At 50.5% G+C, this 16175-nt stretch overlaps 1 protein-coding gene across 3 annotated transcripts in view; it reads left to right on the top strand.

Annotated features, from left to right (window-relative positions):
* Positions 1–13468, top strand: part of rps6ka2 (ribosomal protein S6 kinase, polypeptide 2) — a 654298-nt gene extending 640830 nt beyond the window's left edge. For all 3 annotated transcript variants that reach the window (XM_070889669.1, XM_070889667.1, XM_070889666.1), the window contains exons 20-21: positions 691–828; positions 11049–13468. In XM_070889669.1, coding sequence (XP_070745770.1) covers positions 691–828; positions 11049–11174 — 264 coding nt within the window. In that variant the 3' untranslated portion in view covers positions 11175–13468. The remainder of the gene's footprint in view (positions 1–690; positions 829–11048) is intronic.
* The last annotated feature ends 2707 nt before the right edge of the window (positions 13469–16175 follow it).

Below are 16175 nucleotides of genomic sequence, written 5' to 3'. Positions count from 1 at the left end.
ACATTTTCCTCTTAACCATGGCTACCAAAAATATACTATCGTATAATTTATCGTATTGTTGTTTGTAGGAGTTTGTAGAAATTGTAGAAATTGGCTGCTAACATAAAACAGTGACTAAGCTCTGGAATTCCCTCCCTAAACCGCTCAGCCTCTCTACCTCTCTCTCCTCCTTTAAGAGGCTCCTTAAAACCTACCTCTTTGACCAAGCTTTTTGGTCACCTATCCTAATATCTCCTTATGTGGCTTGGTGTCAAACTTTGTTTGATAACGCTCCTGTGAAATGTCTTGGGACGTTTTACTACGTTAAAGACGCTATCTAAGTGTATTGTTGTACACTTCAAAAGTAATTTGCTGTCCATAAAACACTTTGGGATGCCTTGAGGATGTGAAAATTGCTATAGAGGTGCAAGTTCTTTTTAAATGGGTTGATGCCTTTGCTAAAATAGCAGGCACAGACGTTTTGTACAGATAAGTTTGCACATCTGTTTTTAAATTTTGCTTACTGTAATTTTGACAACAACAACAACAACTTGCTCCTTTAACGTAGTAAAATATCCCAAGGTGCTTCCCAGGAACATAATCAGACAAAGACTGACACCAAGCCAAAGAAGGAGATAATAGAAAATCAAAATATTTTAAATCCTTTTAAAAAGTTGCTGCTTGTCTAATGTATTGAGGTTTCCCCCACAGGACATGGTATCTAAGCTGCTGCATGTAGATCCTCATCAAAGGCACACAGCAGCACAGGTCCTTCGACACCCCTGGATAGTGAACCGAGAATACCTATCACAGAATCAGCTCAGCAGACATGACGCCCATTTGGTCAAGGCAAGTTGCAGATAACTTGTTTAAATATAAGCCTTGTTTTTACCATTGTGCCCTCTATTCCCACTATCCAGAACTTCCCACCACATAGCTTCAGAGAGGAGCTCACAGGAAGCAATGGAATTGCCCAAAGAGACTCTGGTGGGGTCATCAGCAAATGGTCTCAAACGGCTCCTGACAGTGGCCTGGATGATCCTCGTAACCATCACTGAGATGGACTGGAGACCCCGTCTCTAGCCTCTGCCTTTGCTACTCTAATCAGCCTATAGGAACTGTGCATGATAAGCTGAACTCTGATTTCTCCACATCCAAGTAGAGCAGCATGTCACACCCTCTCAGCATCTGCCTCTCACGACTTGCTGAAAATCAAGAAGCTTTCACACAAGGAGCACGACAGATGCAGAGCATAGTGGTAACCGTCTGTGCTACAGCATGTTGGCATTCCAGCCGCATGGGTACAGTTTAGAATCATTTATTCCTGGCAGCCTGACTTAGAAGGTGTTAGATCTGTCATGTACATTAAGGGTCCGCTTGCTGTGTTGTCCGATGAACTCGCAGAAATGGGCAGTGGGAAAATAATGATGCTGTTTTCTGTTGTGAGCACAAGGCTTGATGTGACAAAACCATCCAAAAGGAAAAGCAATCACTAAAAGAAAATCAGAACAACACGGCAGGGGTTGTAAGGGTTGAAAGATACTGACTGTGGAACTTCTCAAAACTTTTCCTATTGAATTTGTACAGTTTAGTCAATTCTCTGCCCTAAAGGGCTGTGGATGCTGAATTGTTGAGTATATTCAAAGCTGAGACAGATAGATTATTGGGCTCTGGGGGAATCAAGGAATATGGCGATTGGAGGAGAAAGTGTGGTTGAGGTCAAAGCCTGATCTTATTGAAGAATTGTAGGCTTGAGGGGCCATACGCCCTTCTCCTGCCCCTAATTCTTATGTTCTGCTATTCTTATGTCATACTCAACTCTTCCATTTTGGATTGCTGGATTAGTGCTAGCTTCCTGCAGGATTGTTCAAGGAGACCAGTGTGTAAGGGAGTCCAATGCAGTCACTGCACTTTGGCACTTAATTATAATAAAAACATAGTTCAGGCAGAAGACCATGATTAAAGAATCGCTGTAATAAAGGTAGGGGAAGTATTTCCACTTGGAATCACATTTATCTACATGAATGGTCTGGGCTTGGCTTTTGGGCAAACAAAGGGTCGACACCAGCATCATGGGATGGGCAGCTTCATCCCCCCTCCGGCCAACCACAATGAGACTGAGTTAGCACTGTGGCACCAAGTTTCCACACGATAAAAAACAGGCGCCCCTCCGAGCTGGGCGCCCGTTTTTCGCGCCGAAAATGGTGCCGGAAAAAAAATGCGCGATTCTGGAGCGCCCTGCAGCTCCATGTCTGCTTGGCGCGGCGCCCAGGGGGGCGGAGCCTACCACTCGCGCCGATTTTGTAAGTGGGAGGGGGCGGGTACCATTTAAATTAGGTTTTTTCCTGCCGGCAACGCTGCGCGTGCGCGTTGGAGCATTCGCGCACGCGCAGTGTGAAGGAAACATTGGCACTCGGCCATTTTTGTAGTTCTTTGTAGCTGTTTAATTTTTGAACATTTTTTAATAAAAGCACATTGCCATCAGCACTGAGGCTTCTTGCAGCAGTGAGAAGGCTGCAGGAAGCCTCACAAGTTGAGGCAGCCGTTTCCCGACGGCCTCCCCCCACTGCCATCGGGAATGGCTGCTCAACTTGTGAGGCTTCCTGCAGCCTTCTCACTGTCTCCTTCCCCCCCCCCCCCCCCCGCCCGCTGTCTGGAACGGCTTCCTCCCCCCCCGCTGCGTTCGGTCGGTCGGGCCCGCACTCCCTCCCTCCCCCGCCCACCGTCGGGAACGGCTTCCTCCTCCCCCGCTGCCGTCGAACGAACGGCTGCCTCAACTTGTGAGGCTTCCTGCAGAATTCTCCCTGGCTGAAGCACTTTCACACAGGTAGGAAGATGGTTTATTTAATCTTTTCTTTGCTTATAAATTTTTATTCAGGTTGGATTTATTTGTATAATATTTCTATAAGTATAAATAAGGATTTATTATAGAATTTAATGACTTCCCTTCCCCCCCCCCCCCCCCCCCCACCTCGTTCTGGACGCCTAATTTGTAACCTGCGCCTGATTTTTTAATGTGTAGAACAGGTTTTTTCAGTTCTACAAAAATCTTCACTTGCTCCATTCTAAGTTAGTTTGGAGTACGTTTTCACTGTGGAAACTTTGAAATCAGGCGTCAGTGGCTGGACACGCCCCCTTTTGAAGAAAAAATTCTGTTCCAAAGTGAAACTGTTCTAACTGACTAGAACTGCAGAAATAAAGATGTGGAGAATTGCGATTTCTAAGATAATCCGTTCTCCACCAGTTGCTCCTAAAAATCAGGCGCAAATCATGTGGAAACTTGGGCCCTGTGTGTGGCTGTGCAGTGAGGGTAAGTCAGGTAGCAGAGGGACTTAATGAGTGAGAGCTGAGAGCTGGTGGTGCTATAGTTTAAGGCTGGAAAGTTTAGAAAGACTGCTTTGCTTGCTGTCCCAGGAGATTTGTGCTGAGTTACTTCCCGTGATTTATTTAAGCAGGGAATACAGTGATGAGAGTTGCATTGTGGAGTCACAGGATAGTTGTGCCACTGCTCTGTACACAAAGTTGAAGCAGTACATGAAACACTGATTAGATAATTTTGGTTTTATTTTTAAAAAATACAGAATGGTGCCTGGTTTTGGTTGACCCCTCATGCCACCCCTGCAGAGAGACACAGGGGGAAATTGCCCCCTTCTTTAAGGCCCGTTACCACCTCAATGAGGGCAGACAGCGGGGCCGACCCATCCACAATTGCCCCCAAGCCGAGGGGTGGTGGTAACAGCTTTCCGCCATGCCACATGTTCCCGCCCCGCCCAGTGGTCCCCCTTTACTGTTCCCTTGCGGGAGCGCAATCGCTGGTGCTCCCCCGACAGTTTCACAAGGCGGGAAGCTGTCAGTGGCTGGGCAGCGTGGCCATCCTTAAACGGGTGGGCACACTGCCGCGGCCGCCATTTTATTATAATTGTCAGCTGACTCCTGAGTCGACCTGACAACGGTGGCTGCTGGTTCGCTTGGACTGCCAACAGGCAAGCTGAAGCCCTCCCTGGTGGGCCAGTGGGCTCCACGTTGGCCTCGCAACGACCCGCCCCTTTAAGTAATGGGAGGGATGTTGCAATGCGTCAATGTGGCGTGGCACGTCCGTGTCGTGCTGACATCATCATCGCTGCACTGACATGGTCAGCGTGGCAGCAATGGACACCGCCCTGCTCCCTTGCAAACCCATCCCTACACTGCCTCAAATAGCACTGGGAGGCGGTTTCAGAGTTAAAGAGCCCAATTTTCAGGCCCTTCCCGCTGACCCTGGCCAGGCAGTAAATTTCCGGTTAATACAAAGTGCCGTCCCCAGTTTCCCGCTGAGAGCAGTTTCGGCCCCATAATATTATCACTTACTAAAACTTGTTTCTCTTTTAACTGACTGAGCTCTGACTCCAGTCTGTAGATCAAGGGTTGTCCAAAGCTTTTCTGTATTTTGGTTGTTCAGACCAGCGAGGAAGTAATCCTTTTAATCTTCTTATATTCTGTAACGTCATTTCCTCCAAGATGCTTAAGCACCATAACAAGATTACTGTATATTTTTGGCAAGAAAGGAAATTTGTCCATTGGTGACTGCTTTACCAGTGTAGCTTCTAGATTTACAATACTGGAATATATCAAGAGAGTCTAAAACTTCGTGATTTTTTCCCAGCAATTAAGTTGCAGTGATGATGATAGGACACAATCAAAAAGGACACTTCTTTGGCCCTGTGACTACCTTTTCAGAAGATACAGTAATTATTACAAAAATGTCGACTGCCTTTATACTTATTCTCATTTATTAATGTAGTTCTCTAACAATTATAAATACAATGCAAGTGTAATGTTGTAGACCTAAGGCTAGATTTTCCTCTGCCATCCTGCTCCAAGACGCGATAGAAAAGGCGGGAATATTGGGAGACAAGACCAATCATCGCCGTTCCATCTCGGCATCTATTTTCCTCCCGTCCACCCCCGCACTGGGCTCAGTGTGTTCACCCTGTCCACCCCCCACCCTGCACTGGGCTCAGTGTGTTCACCCCGTCCACCCCCGCACTCGGCTCAGTGTGTTCACTCCATCCACCCCCACACTGGGCTCAGTGTGTTCACTCCATCCACCCCCGCACTGGGCTCAGTGTGTTCACCCCGTCCACCCCCGCACTGGGCTCAGTGTGTTCACCCCGTCCACCCCCGCACTGGGCTCAGTGTGTTCACCCCGTCCACCCCCGCACCGGGCTCAGTGTGTTCACCCCGTCCACCCCCGCACTGGGCTCAGTGTTGGTCACCCCGTCCACCCCCGCACTGGGCTCAGTGTGTTCACCCCATCCACCCCCGCACTGGGCTCAGTGTTGGTCACCCCGTCCACCCCCGCACTGGGCTCAGTGTGTTCACCCCGTCCACCCCCGCACTGGGCTCAGTGTGTTCACCCCCCCCACCCCCCCCCCCACACTGGGCTCAGTGTGTTCACCCCGTCCACCCCCCCCCCCCCCCGCACTGGGCTCAGTGTTGGTCACCCCGTCCACCCCCGCACTGGGCTCAGTGTGTTCACCCCCCCCCCCCCCCCCCCCCCGCACTGGGCTCAGTGTTGGTCACCCCGTCCACCCCAGCACTGGGCTCAGTGTGTTCAACCCGTCCACCCCCGCACTGGGCTCAGTGTGTTCACCCCGTCCAACACCCCCCCCACACTGGGCTCAGTGTGTTCAACCCGTCCACCCCCGCACTGGGCTCAGTGTGTTCACCCCGTCCACCCCCGCACTGGGCTCAGTGTGTTCACCCCGTCCACCCCCGCACTGGGCTCAGTGTGTTCACCCCGTCCACCCCCGCACTGGGCTCAGTGTGTTCACCCCGTCCACCCCCGCACCGGGCTCAGTGTGTTCACCCCGTCCACCCCCGCACTGGGCTCAGTGTTGGTCACCCCGTCCACCCCCGCACTGGGCTCAGTGTGTTCACCCCATCCACCCCCGCACTGGGCTCAGTGTGTTCACCCCGTCCACCCCCGCACTGGGCTCAGTGTTGGTCACCCCGTCCACCCCCGCACTGGGCTCAGTGTGTTCACCCCATCCACCCCCGCACTGGGCTCAGTGTTGGTCACCCCGTCCACCCCCGCACTGGGCTCAGTGTGTTCACCCCGTCCACCCCCGCACTGGGCTCAGTGTGTTCACCCCCCCCACCCCCCCCCCCACACTGGGCTCAGTGTGTTCACCCCGTCCACCCCCCCCCCCCCCCCGCACTGGGCTCAGTGTTGGTCACCCCGTCCACCCCCGCACTGGGCTCAGTGTGTTCACCCCCCCCCCCCCCCCCCCCCCCGCACTGGGCTCAGTGTTGGTCACCCCGTCCACCCCCGCACTGGGCTCAGTGTGTTCACCCCGTCCACCCCCGCACTGGGCTCAGTGTGTTCACCCCGTCCACCCCCGCACCGGGCTCAGTGTGTTCACCCCGTCCACCCCCGCACTGGGCTCAGTGTTGGTCACCCCGTCCACCCCCGCACTGGGCTCAGTGTGTTCACCCCATCCACCCCCGCACTGGGCTCAGTGTGTTCACCCCGTCCACCCCCGCACTGGGCTCAGTGTTGGTCACCCCGTCCACCCCCGCACTGGGCTCAGTGTGTTCACCCCATCCACCCCCGCACTGGGCTCAGTGTTGGTCACCCCGTCCACCCCCGCACTGGGCTCAGTGTGTTCACCCCGTCCACCCCCGCACTGGGCTCAGTGTGTTCACCCCCCCCACCGCCCCCCCCACACTGGGCTCAGTGTGTTCACCCCGTCCACCCCCCCCCCCCCCCCGCACTGGGCTCAGTGTTGGTCACCCCGTCCACCCCCGCACTGGGCTCAGTGTGTTCACCCCCCCCCCCCCCCCCCCCCGCACTGGGCTCAGCGTTGGTCACCCCGTCCACCCCAGCACTGGGCTCAGTGTGTTCAACCCGTCCACCCCCGCACTGGGCTCAGTGTGTTCACCCCGTCCAACACCCCCCCCACACTGGGCTCAGTGTGTTCAACCCGTCCACCCCCGCACTGGGCTCAGTGTGTTCACCCCGTCCACCCCCGCACTGGGCTCAGTGTGTTCACCCCGTCCACCCCCGCACTGGGCTCAGTGTGTTCACCCCGTCCACCCCCGCACTGGGCTCAGTGTGTTCACCCCGTCCACCCCCGCACTGGGCTCAGTGTGTTCACCCCGTCCACCCCCGCACTGGGCTCAGTGTGTTCACCCCGTCCACCCCCGCACTGGGCTCAGTGTGTTCACCCCGTCCACCCCCACACTGGGCTCAGTGTTGGTCACCCCGTCCACCCCCGCACTGGGCTCAGTGTTGGTCACCCCGTCCACCCCCGCACTGGGCTCAGTGTGTTCACCCCATCCACCCCCGCACTGGGCTCAGTGTTGGTCACCCCGTCCACCCCCGCACTGGGCTCAGTGTTGGTCATCCCGTCCACCCCTCACTGGGCTCAGTGTTGGTCACCCCGTCCACCCCCACACTGGGCTCAGTGTTGGTCACCCCGTCCACCCCCTCACTGGGCTCAGTGTTGGTCACCCCGTCCACCCCCGCACTGGGCTCAGTGTTGGTCACCCCGTCCACCCCTCACTGGGCTCAGTGTTGGTCACCCCGTCCACCCCCACACTGGGCTCAGTGTTGGTCACCCCGTCCACCCCCTCACTGGGCTCAGTGTTGGTCACCCCGTCCACCCCCTCACTGGGCTCAGTGTTGGTCATCCCGTCCACCCCTCACTGGGCTCAGTGTTGGTCACCCCGTCCACCCCCACACTGGGCTCAGTGTTGGTCACCCCGTCCACCCCCTCACTGGGCTCAGTGTTGGTCACCCCATCCACCCCCGCTCTGGGCTCAGTGTGTTCACTCCTTCCACCCTCCCCCCCCACACTGGGCTCAGTGTGTTCACCCCGTCCACCCCCGCACTGGGCTCAGTGTGTTCACCCTATCCACCCCCGCAATGGGCTCAGTGTGTTCACCCCGTCCACCCCCGCACTGGGCTCAGTGTGTTCACCCCGTCCACCCCCCCCCCCTCACACTGGGCTCAGTGTGTTCACCCTGTCCACCCCCGCACTGGGCTCAGTGTGTTCACCCCGTCCACCCCCGCACTGGGCTCAGTGTTGGTCACCCCGTCTACCCCCGCACTGGGCTCAGTGTGTTCACCCCGTCCACCCCCGCACTGGGCTCAGTGTTGGTCACCCCGTCCACCCCCGCACTGGGCTCAGTGTTGGTCACCCCGTCCACCCCCGCACTGGGCTCAGTGTTGGTCACCCCATCCACCCCCGCACTGGGCTCAGTGTTGGTCACCCCGTCCACGCCCGCACTGGGCTCAGTGTGTTCACCCCTTCCACCCCCGCACTGGGCTCAGTGTGTTCACCCCGTCCACCCCCGCACTGGGCTCAGTGTGTTCACCCCGTCCACCCCCGCACTGGGCTCAGTGTGTTCACCCCGTCCACCCCCGCACTGGGCTCAGTGTGTTCACCCCGTCCACCCCCGCACTGGGCTCAGTGTTGGTCACTCTGTCCACCCCCGCACTGGGCTCAGTGTGTTCACCCCGTCCACCCCCGCACTGGGCTCAGTGTTGGTCATCCCGTCCACCCCTCACTGGGCTCAGTGTTGGTCACCCCGTCCACCCCCACACTGGGCTCAGTGTTGGTCACCCCATCCACCCCCGCACTGGGCTCAGTGTTGGTCACCCCGTCCACCCCCGCACTGGGCTCAGTGTTGGTCACCCCATCCACCCCCGCACTGGGCTCAGTGTTGGTCACTCCTGCATCGCCCACTGCATGTATATTATGCTTGTTATGCTCATAATGAAGGATGAAACTGAATACCATAAGCAATGAGTAAGTGTGACCTTAGCTCCTTTAATTAGACTCCAGAGTACAGGTACCTTGTGGGTGGCCTGCTTCTATACAGTGCTCCCAAGGGATGCTGGGATCCCTTGGGACTCCAACAGAATAGACCCTCTGGTGGTGATGTGATACAGTTTGCCAATGCTTGTAGTATTTTATCTAAATATATAGCAGGTGAGGGGTAAATGCTGCCCACTCCCAGTTGACTGCATTTCTTTTGAACTGGTTTAGAGACCAATTAGAACCAACCTTTATGATCCGTGCCCATCTTTCCTGCAATTCCATGTTTGAATCCCTCCAATCCGGTTTCCGTGCCTACCACAGTACTGAAACGGCTCTCATCAAAATCTCAAATGACATCCTATGTGACTGTGACAAAGGCAAACTATCCCTCATTGTCCTTCTCGACCTGTCTGCATTTTTTGACACAATTGATCATTCCATCCTCCTCCAACGCCTCTCCACCACCGTCCAGCTGGGTGGGACTGCACTCGCCTGGATCCATTCTTATCAATCTAATCATAGCCAGAGAATCACCTGCAATGGCTTCTCTTGCTGCCCCCACATTGTTACCTCTGGTGACCCCCAAGGATCTATCCTTGGCCTCCTCCTGTTTCTCATCTACATGTTGCCCCTTGGCGACATCATCCGAAAACACGGCGTCACTTTCCACATCTACACTGATGACACCCAGCTCTACCTCTCCACCACTTCTCTCGACCCCTCCACGGTCTTTAAATTTCAGACTGCATGTCCAACATCCAGTTTTGGATGAGCAGAAATGATCTCCAATTGAATATTGGGAAGACCGAAGCCATTGTTTTTGGTCCCCGCCACAAACTCTGTTCCCTAGCCACTGACTCCATCCCTCTCCCAACTTCTGTCTGAGGCTGAACCACACTGTTCACAACCTTAGTGTCATATTTGACCCTGAAATTAGCTTTCGACCACATATCCATAGCATAACTAGGACCGCCTATTTCCACCTCCGTAACATTGCCCACCTCTGCCCTTGCCTCAGCTCATCCACTGCTGAAGCCCTCATCCATGCCCTCGTTATTCCAATGCATTCTTGGCTGGCCTCCCACATTCAACCCTAATTAAACTAGAGGTGATCCAAAACTCAGCTGCCCGTGTCCTAACTCACACCAAGTCCCATTCACCCATTACCCCTGTGCTCGCTGACCTACATTGGCTCCCTGTCAAGCAACGCCTCGATTTCAAAATTCTCATCCTTTTCAAATCCCTCCATGGCCTCATCTTTCCCTATCTCTGTAATCTTCTCCAGCCCCACAATCCCCCACGATGTCTGCGCTCCTCTAATTCATACGAAATAGGAGCAGGAGAAGGCCATTTAGCCCCTCGAGTCTGCTCCGCCATTCAATAAGATCATGGCTGATCTGATCTTGGCCTCAACTCCACTTTCCTGCTCGCTGCACATAACCCTTGACTCCCCTATCGTTCAAAAATCTGTCTATCGCTACCTTAAATATATTCAGTGATAAGAACATAAGAAATAGGAGCCCTGTTGAGCATCCCTGATTATAATCGCTCAAACATTGGTGATTGTGCCTTCTGTTGCCCAGGCCCCAAGCTCTGGAACTCCCTCCATAAACCTCTCCGCCTCTCTACCTTTCTTTCCTTCAAGACGCTCCTTAAAACCTACTTCTTTGACCAAGCTTATGATCAACTGCCCTAATTTCTCCTTGTGTGGCTCAGTGTCAAATTTTTTATCTAATAATATTCCTGTGGAGTGCTTTGGGATGTTTCACTGCATTAAAGTTGTTGTTGTTGTTGAATGGTCTAAACTTTTTTAATTATTTTTTTTTTTAATTTTGTCCATTACCCTCCGGATACAGCTAGAGATTTCTTTATTTTATGAGCAAACCACAAATTTTCCCTTCAATTAAATTATTTCTTAAAAGCCCACTTACACAGGGATAAATCAGCCACAGTTCCAATTCCCAATCAGCATTCAGTGTTTATTGCTGCTACACTCATGTGCCTGGACACCAGGTGGGAACCCAGGGATTGGGCTTGGCTGTGATGCCCTCCACTGTCAAGTAGCCTTCCAACACACACATCTAGCCTCACACGCCGAGAATGGTCACTCAGGTGCGATACTGGAAAGCTGATAACATCTGTATCCCAATAAAGGAAAAGAAGATGAGAGAAAATTGGTAAAAGATGATTCTGTAAATCGTGCAGTTGGAATCTAAATTGTAATGCCCATTTTACAGATTTTTGTTTTACATCTTATTACAGGGTGCAATGGCTGCCACCTATTTTGCTTTAAATCGTACACCTCAGGCACCAAGACTAGAACCTGTACTGGCATCAAACCTGGCTCAGCGAAGAGGGATGAAAAGATTGACTTCTACAAGACTATAACAGCTATCATACACCAACTCTAGGAAGTTTTCTTTTCATTGTATGTTATAATATATGGACCTCTCTTAGCCAATACAAGAGGCTCGAAAAGACCCAAAGTATTCACAGAGGTTGGGCCTAGTTTCAGGCTCCTGTTATTCAGTGTTTCCAGAACAAATAAAGGGTCATTCACCTAACTTGCTGCACCGTAAAGGTTAACAGGACATGAACAAGAATTAATTCCTTTTCTAAATTAACAAGAGTGTCTTTGTTTTTGCCTGATGGTGTTTGAAAAGAACGAGTAAACACTGACCATGAAAGCTAGACTTAACCTCATTCATAAGTAAGTGGAAAAGAATAAACACACAAGTGCTTTGAGGAAACACTTGTACTCCGCACTCTGTAAAATGTGGAGCAATATTTTTACCTCTTTAAAAAAAGGATAAGCGGGGGAAAGAGAGCTGATTGAAGCAGACAGATCTCTACACTGAGAGTCCTGCCTGGTTAGGCCTACGGAGTCTGAACTGTTCATTTTTCTTTGTTTTTGTTTGGAGGCAGCAATTAAGTTCCAGTGAAATGTTTGTGAGCCAACCAAGCACCCTCATTGATGTTTTCATATTTTATAATTACAGTTTTTTTTAAATGTTCTGAGATAATGTGAAGTAGATGGAAGCACAATGTACTGCTAAAGTATGTAAAGATGCGAGGTTGGTAAGCACTGTCTTTTCATTGATAGGTGCATGTGGAGTCTGATGAGACAATGCTATAGCAGCTAAATGTTGACTAGTTTTTGCTTGGTTTTATTTCTACGCACTGGATTTGGCTTTAAGCTGTGGTATTATACAACTTACTTACATGGAAAGAGGTGGCATGCCTTAATATGGCATTCCTGATGATAGAATCAGCAATGCTGTGATTCTACTATTAATAATCAAATAAGATGCTAAGAAAACAATGTTCCTTCTCACCCTGCCCCTCCTTACCTGCTGGGATATGGCTCAGCAATCACCGATCGTCTTCTAGCACCTCATTGAAGCGGTCATTACTCCTGTATGATCCTTGGCAGTGAGTATAAACATGTTGTTCAATCACAGGGAGCACCATAGCCAAGTCTGATCTTGTCCTCATCCAATACCCATATAAACACCAACACTTCCAGAAGGGTTTGCAGATAGCGATCAGGCGAAGTAGCCCTGGCCAATTTTGCCCTCCCTAACTGACACATGCTTAAGCTAAGTGTTTAGCCCTAGGCCACCCTGGCTGAGATCAGTCGACCCAGCAGTCACATATATTTTGTCACATGCTGTTCACAGGAGAATACCAGGTGCTTTGGAATTATTGGCATTGTTGTGAACATGAGCTACTGGGAAATAAGCATTTGGTGATAATTCACCGTGTGGTGTTTGCCTACATCAGAAGGACATCATGGTTTCTGCCTTAATTGGAGAGCGAGAGGGCTCTTGCAAGGTCAGGTCACTGTACTTCATGTAGCTTTAGGAGGGAATGCTAGCTTGTGGCCCTCTTCTGAGTTGGCCCATTTTTTACTGTTGGGGACGATTTGGGTGTGCACAGAAGGGGCAGGTAATGCCATGGGCGTCTGAGTCAGACAGGTTTCCACAAATGGCTTCCAGCCTGCCTGCTATCTCCCAGTCTGTATATGGACTGTCCTGGCTGCTATACAACCCGCCATGTGTTTATTGTGAGGAGGATTATGCTTAGGCTTTACAAGGAAGTAGGGGTCATTAAAGTTGTTTTATTATTGCTGATTTTAAAGCCAGGGTTTTTGGGAGGGTTTTCTTGATTTCTGTCTTTAGTGTCAAAAACCATGAGAATATTAGATGCCAAAAAAAACCTGGAAAACTTTGGAGAAAATGATTTCAATTATTTTTTATTTAGAACATGACTAATACTCAAGAAAACAAACACAGAGCTAAAGAAGGCACAGTTCAGCACATGGCAACCCACCATTACACAGTCACAATCAGTGTGGGGCTGTCTGAAATGACTTGGAAAACAAAATAGTGGAGTTTGGACATCACATTTCACTCCAAATAATGTTGATAGCGAAGAACTCAGTACTTTCTGTTTTCTTGTTTCAAATGCATCACATTAATGACATCAAAGACGAGAAAGGTTCGGATTTTTAATCCCCAAATCAGATTTTGCTCATCAATTAATTTGAAAAAATCTAGGAAATTATGGTGGAATTGGGTTAAAAAAACAGCTTTAATGATACCTGGGTGGGGCTGAGGAACACATTGGCCTAGAAATTGGATTGGGCCAAAATCGGAGTGCGATCCCAGTGGCAGGCGCCCAATGAGGCTGGCGGCAGGACCATGGCAAGTTGGTCTGCTGGGTCATTAGAATAGCACTGGTAAGCTGTGTGCAACATTCACAGTCCCAGACACAGCTCATCGGTCATGGGTGGGCAGCAAGATCAGCCGACTCGGATATTGGTCAAGGGCCTGTGCGAGGTAAATTGTGAGGGGGCGCGAGCGATCATTGATAAGAACTGCGGTGTTCATGTGCAGTCAGGAGGCAGCAGTCACTTTAAGGATTTCGTCGCATAGCCGGCCACACCCATCAGCCCAGTAGCGAGTCAGAATGCCTGAAGAAACTGATGGCAGAGTGTACAGCGCATGCTGCAGTCATTCACCAAACAAAATGACAAAGGGGCCTGAAACAGGCACTCAGCCCTCAATTTGCACGTGCAATGAGCCTAGCACCAGTTTCAGGCGAGCATCCTGGACTCTTACTGCGCAGATCTAAACAATATGGCAGGTGGCGCACTTCCGGCACAGAATGAGCGTGTGCACCCTTTCCGACATATTGGATGCTTAGGCGCCTGTGTAAAACAAGGGCAGCACAATTAAATATCTCGGCCATTTTCATTCAGCTATCAGTGATAGTTGTGCTGGCCGACATGTTGCAGGGGAGGTTCGCCCTCTAGTGGGAAGACCCAGCAAGGACAGCTGGATCTGCAGAAATTGTGAGGCTCATTATGTTCTTTCTGATTTGCTGGACTGCTGCCTAAACCAGTTGAATGCAGCACATAACCAGAACTCATGTTATTGCCTGCCTATCTGACTGCGACCTTTCTGACAACAATTCCCAAGGAGGGGGAGTTTGTAAATTATCTGTAGAGTGCAGTAAGCAGGCCTTGGCGACAATCGCTCCGCCCCCTCACAAATTACCTTGTTGAAAACACTCCTCAGGCCCTCGGCTGTCAATATAAGGGTGAAGCTGATAGCGCTTGCTGCTATTTATGAGCAAATGCTACAGGCGAGAGCAGATGCACAATTAAACACAGAAATCCAAAAGTTGCTTTCCAAGATGCACCACTCCACCATTAGCTTCAGGAAAATGGTATCTCGGTGTCTGGTTCCTCATTCAAACATACTGAACGGTGTGAAGTTGCTGTTTTTGGGGAGTAGTTACAGACTAAACTCACCACAGAATTTTAAAGCTTATCCATTTCCATCTAAGAACCCCTTTTAATGTGATAAGTGTTCATTACTGCCAGTCAACCTCTCTGACACTGAAAATTAACTATTACAAGTGTGGAGCCTCATTCCTTCATGTTTTAATTGTTGGAGATTGTTTTGTAATTAACATTTTTTTTAGTTTTACTTTCTGTCTCTTTTTTCTCCCTCTTTTAATCCAATCTTTATTTCCCTCTCCTTATTTCTCTTTCTATACTTGATTTGACATTGAATTCACAAAATCTAATTTGCACTTCCTTTCTAAAACCTTGAGCGGTTCATTTCACAATCCTTCAATCTGATTGGTTAAGGAGATACACCGTTGCTTTCCCTGTTCACTCAGATCACAGATACCACCCCATTTCCATCACACACTTCCAGCAATTTGCAGACGAAAATATCGTCGACATTAAATGGGCAAGGCAAGTCTAACGAACAGCGTTTGTTGTCCTGCCACAGTAACTTTTGGGCCATTATCTTGAGCTGATCGTTAGCTGAGAGTCCGCTTACATACTTAGGTGATTGTTCAAACTATTATAATGAAAATTAAAGAAGTACTCTGGGAGGGGGTGAAATGTCTCTATGCATAATAATGAAATGCAGTCATGTCAAATTGCTCTGTACTATTTCAACGATCCAGTGACCCATTTAAGGTTAATGACAGCAGCACAGGAATTTGATGCAAACATGTTAGTCAGTGCATTACAAAACCACATAGGAGATTTTAACTCTCTGTTGTCCTGCAACTCCCCGAGATGTCTGCGCTCCTCTAATTCGCCCTCTTGAGCAACCCTGATTTTAATCGGTCAAGCATTGGTGGCCATGCCTTTTGTTGCCTAAGCCCCAAGCTCTGGAACTCCCTTCCTAAATCTCTCCGCCTCTCTACCTCTCTTTCTTCCTTTAAGATGCTCCTTAAAACCTACATCATTGACCAAGCTTTTGGTCACCTGCCCTAATTTCTCCTTATGCGGCTCAGTGTCAATTTTTTTTTGTCTATAATACTCCTTTGAAGCACCTTGGGGTATTTTACTATGTTAAAGGTGCTATATAAATACTATTTGTTGTTGTTATGGTCAAGTTGAGAGAACTGCAACTATGACCAGGAAATTCCTTGGTGTTTCCGCCTCTCTCCCGGCGAAGTAACGCTAGTGCAGAGGGAGCAGCTCGGAGCAATTTCCAAGCCGACATGTTGCCCGTGGTCTGAGCCCTGACCGATCTCTCAGTCAGGAAATGTTACAATTTTGCGAGACCACTTGCTGCCAGCAAAGTCTCGCACACAGTCAGAACTGTATTAAGGCTTCGTGGGGTGTTGGCCTCCAAGAACATTCTGGGCCCCTCCACTCCCACAGTATAACCCGTCCCCCTGCCCATTCATTAAATTTCTCAGCAGCATCAGTAACCACACTGGATAAACAGGCACCTTGAAGAGCAGCATGATTACCTTGCTCAGCCCTATACTGTGTTCATTAGCTGTCATTTTCACAGGTGAAGTGACGCGTGAATTGTGATGGGTGAAGAAGACACCACAGTCACTTGACCT

This window comes from Pristiophorus japonicus, chromosome 9 (genome assembly GCF_044704955.1).
Source record: "Pristiophorus japonicus isolate sPriJap1 chromosome 9, sPriJap1.hap1, whole genome shotgun sequence".
Taxonomy (NCBI): Eukaryota; Metazoa; Chordata; class Chondrichthyes; family Pristiophoridae; genus Pristiophorus; species Pristiophorus japonicus.
Note: the sequence above shows the minus strand (reverse complement) of the source record. Positions and strands in the feature narration are given on the sequence as shown.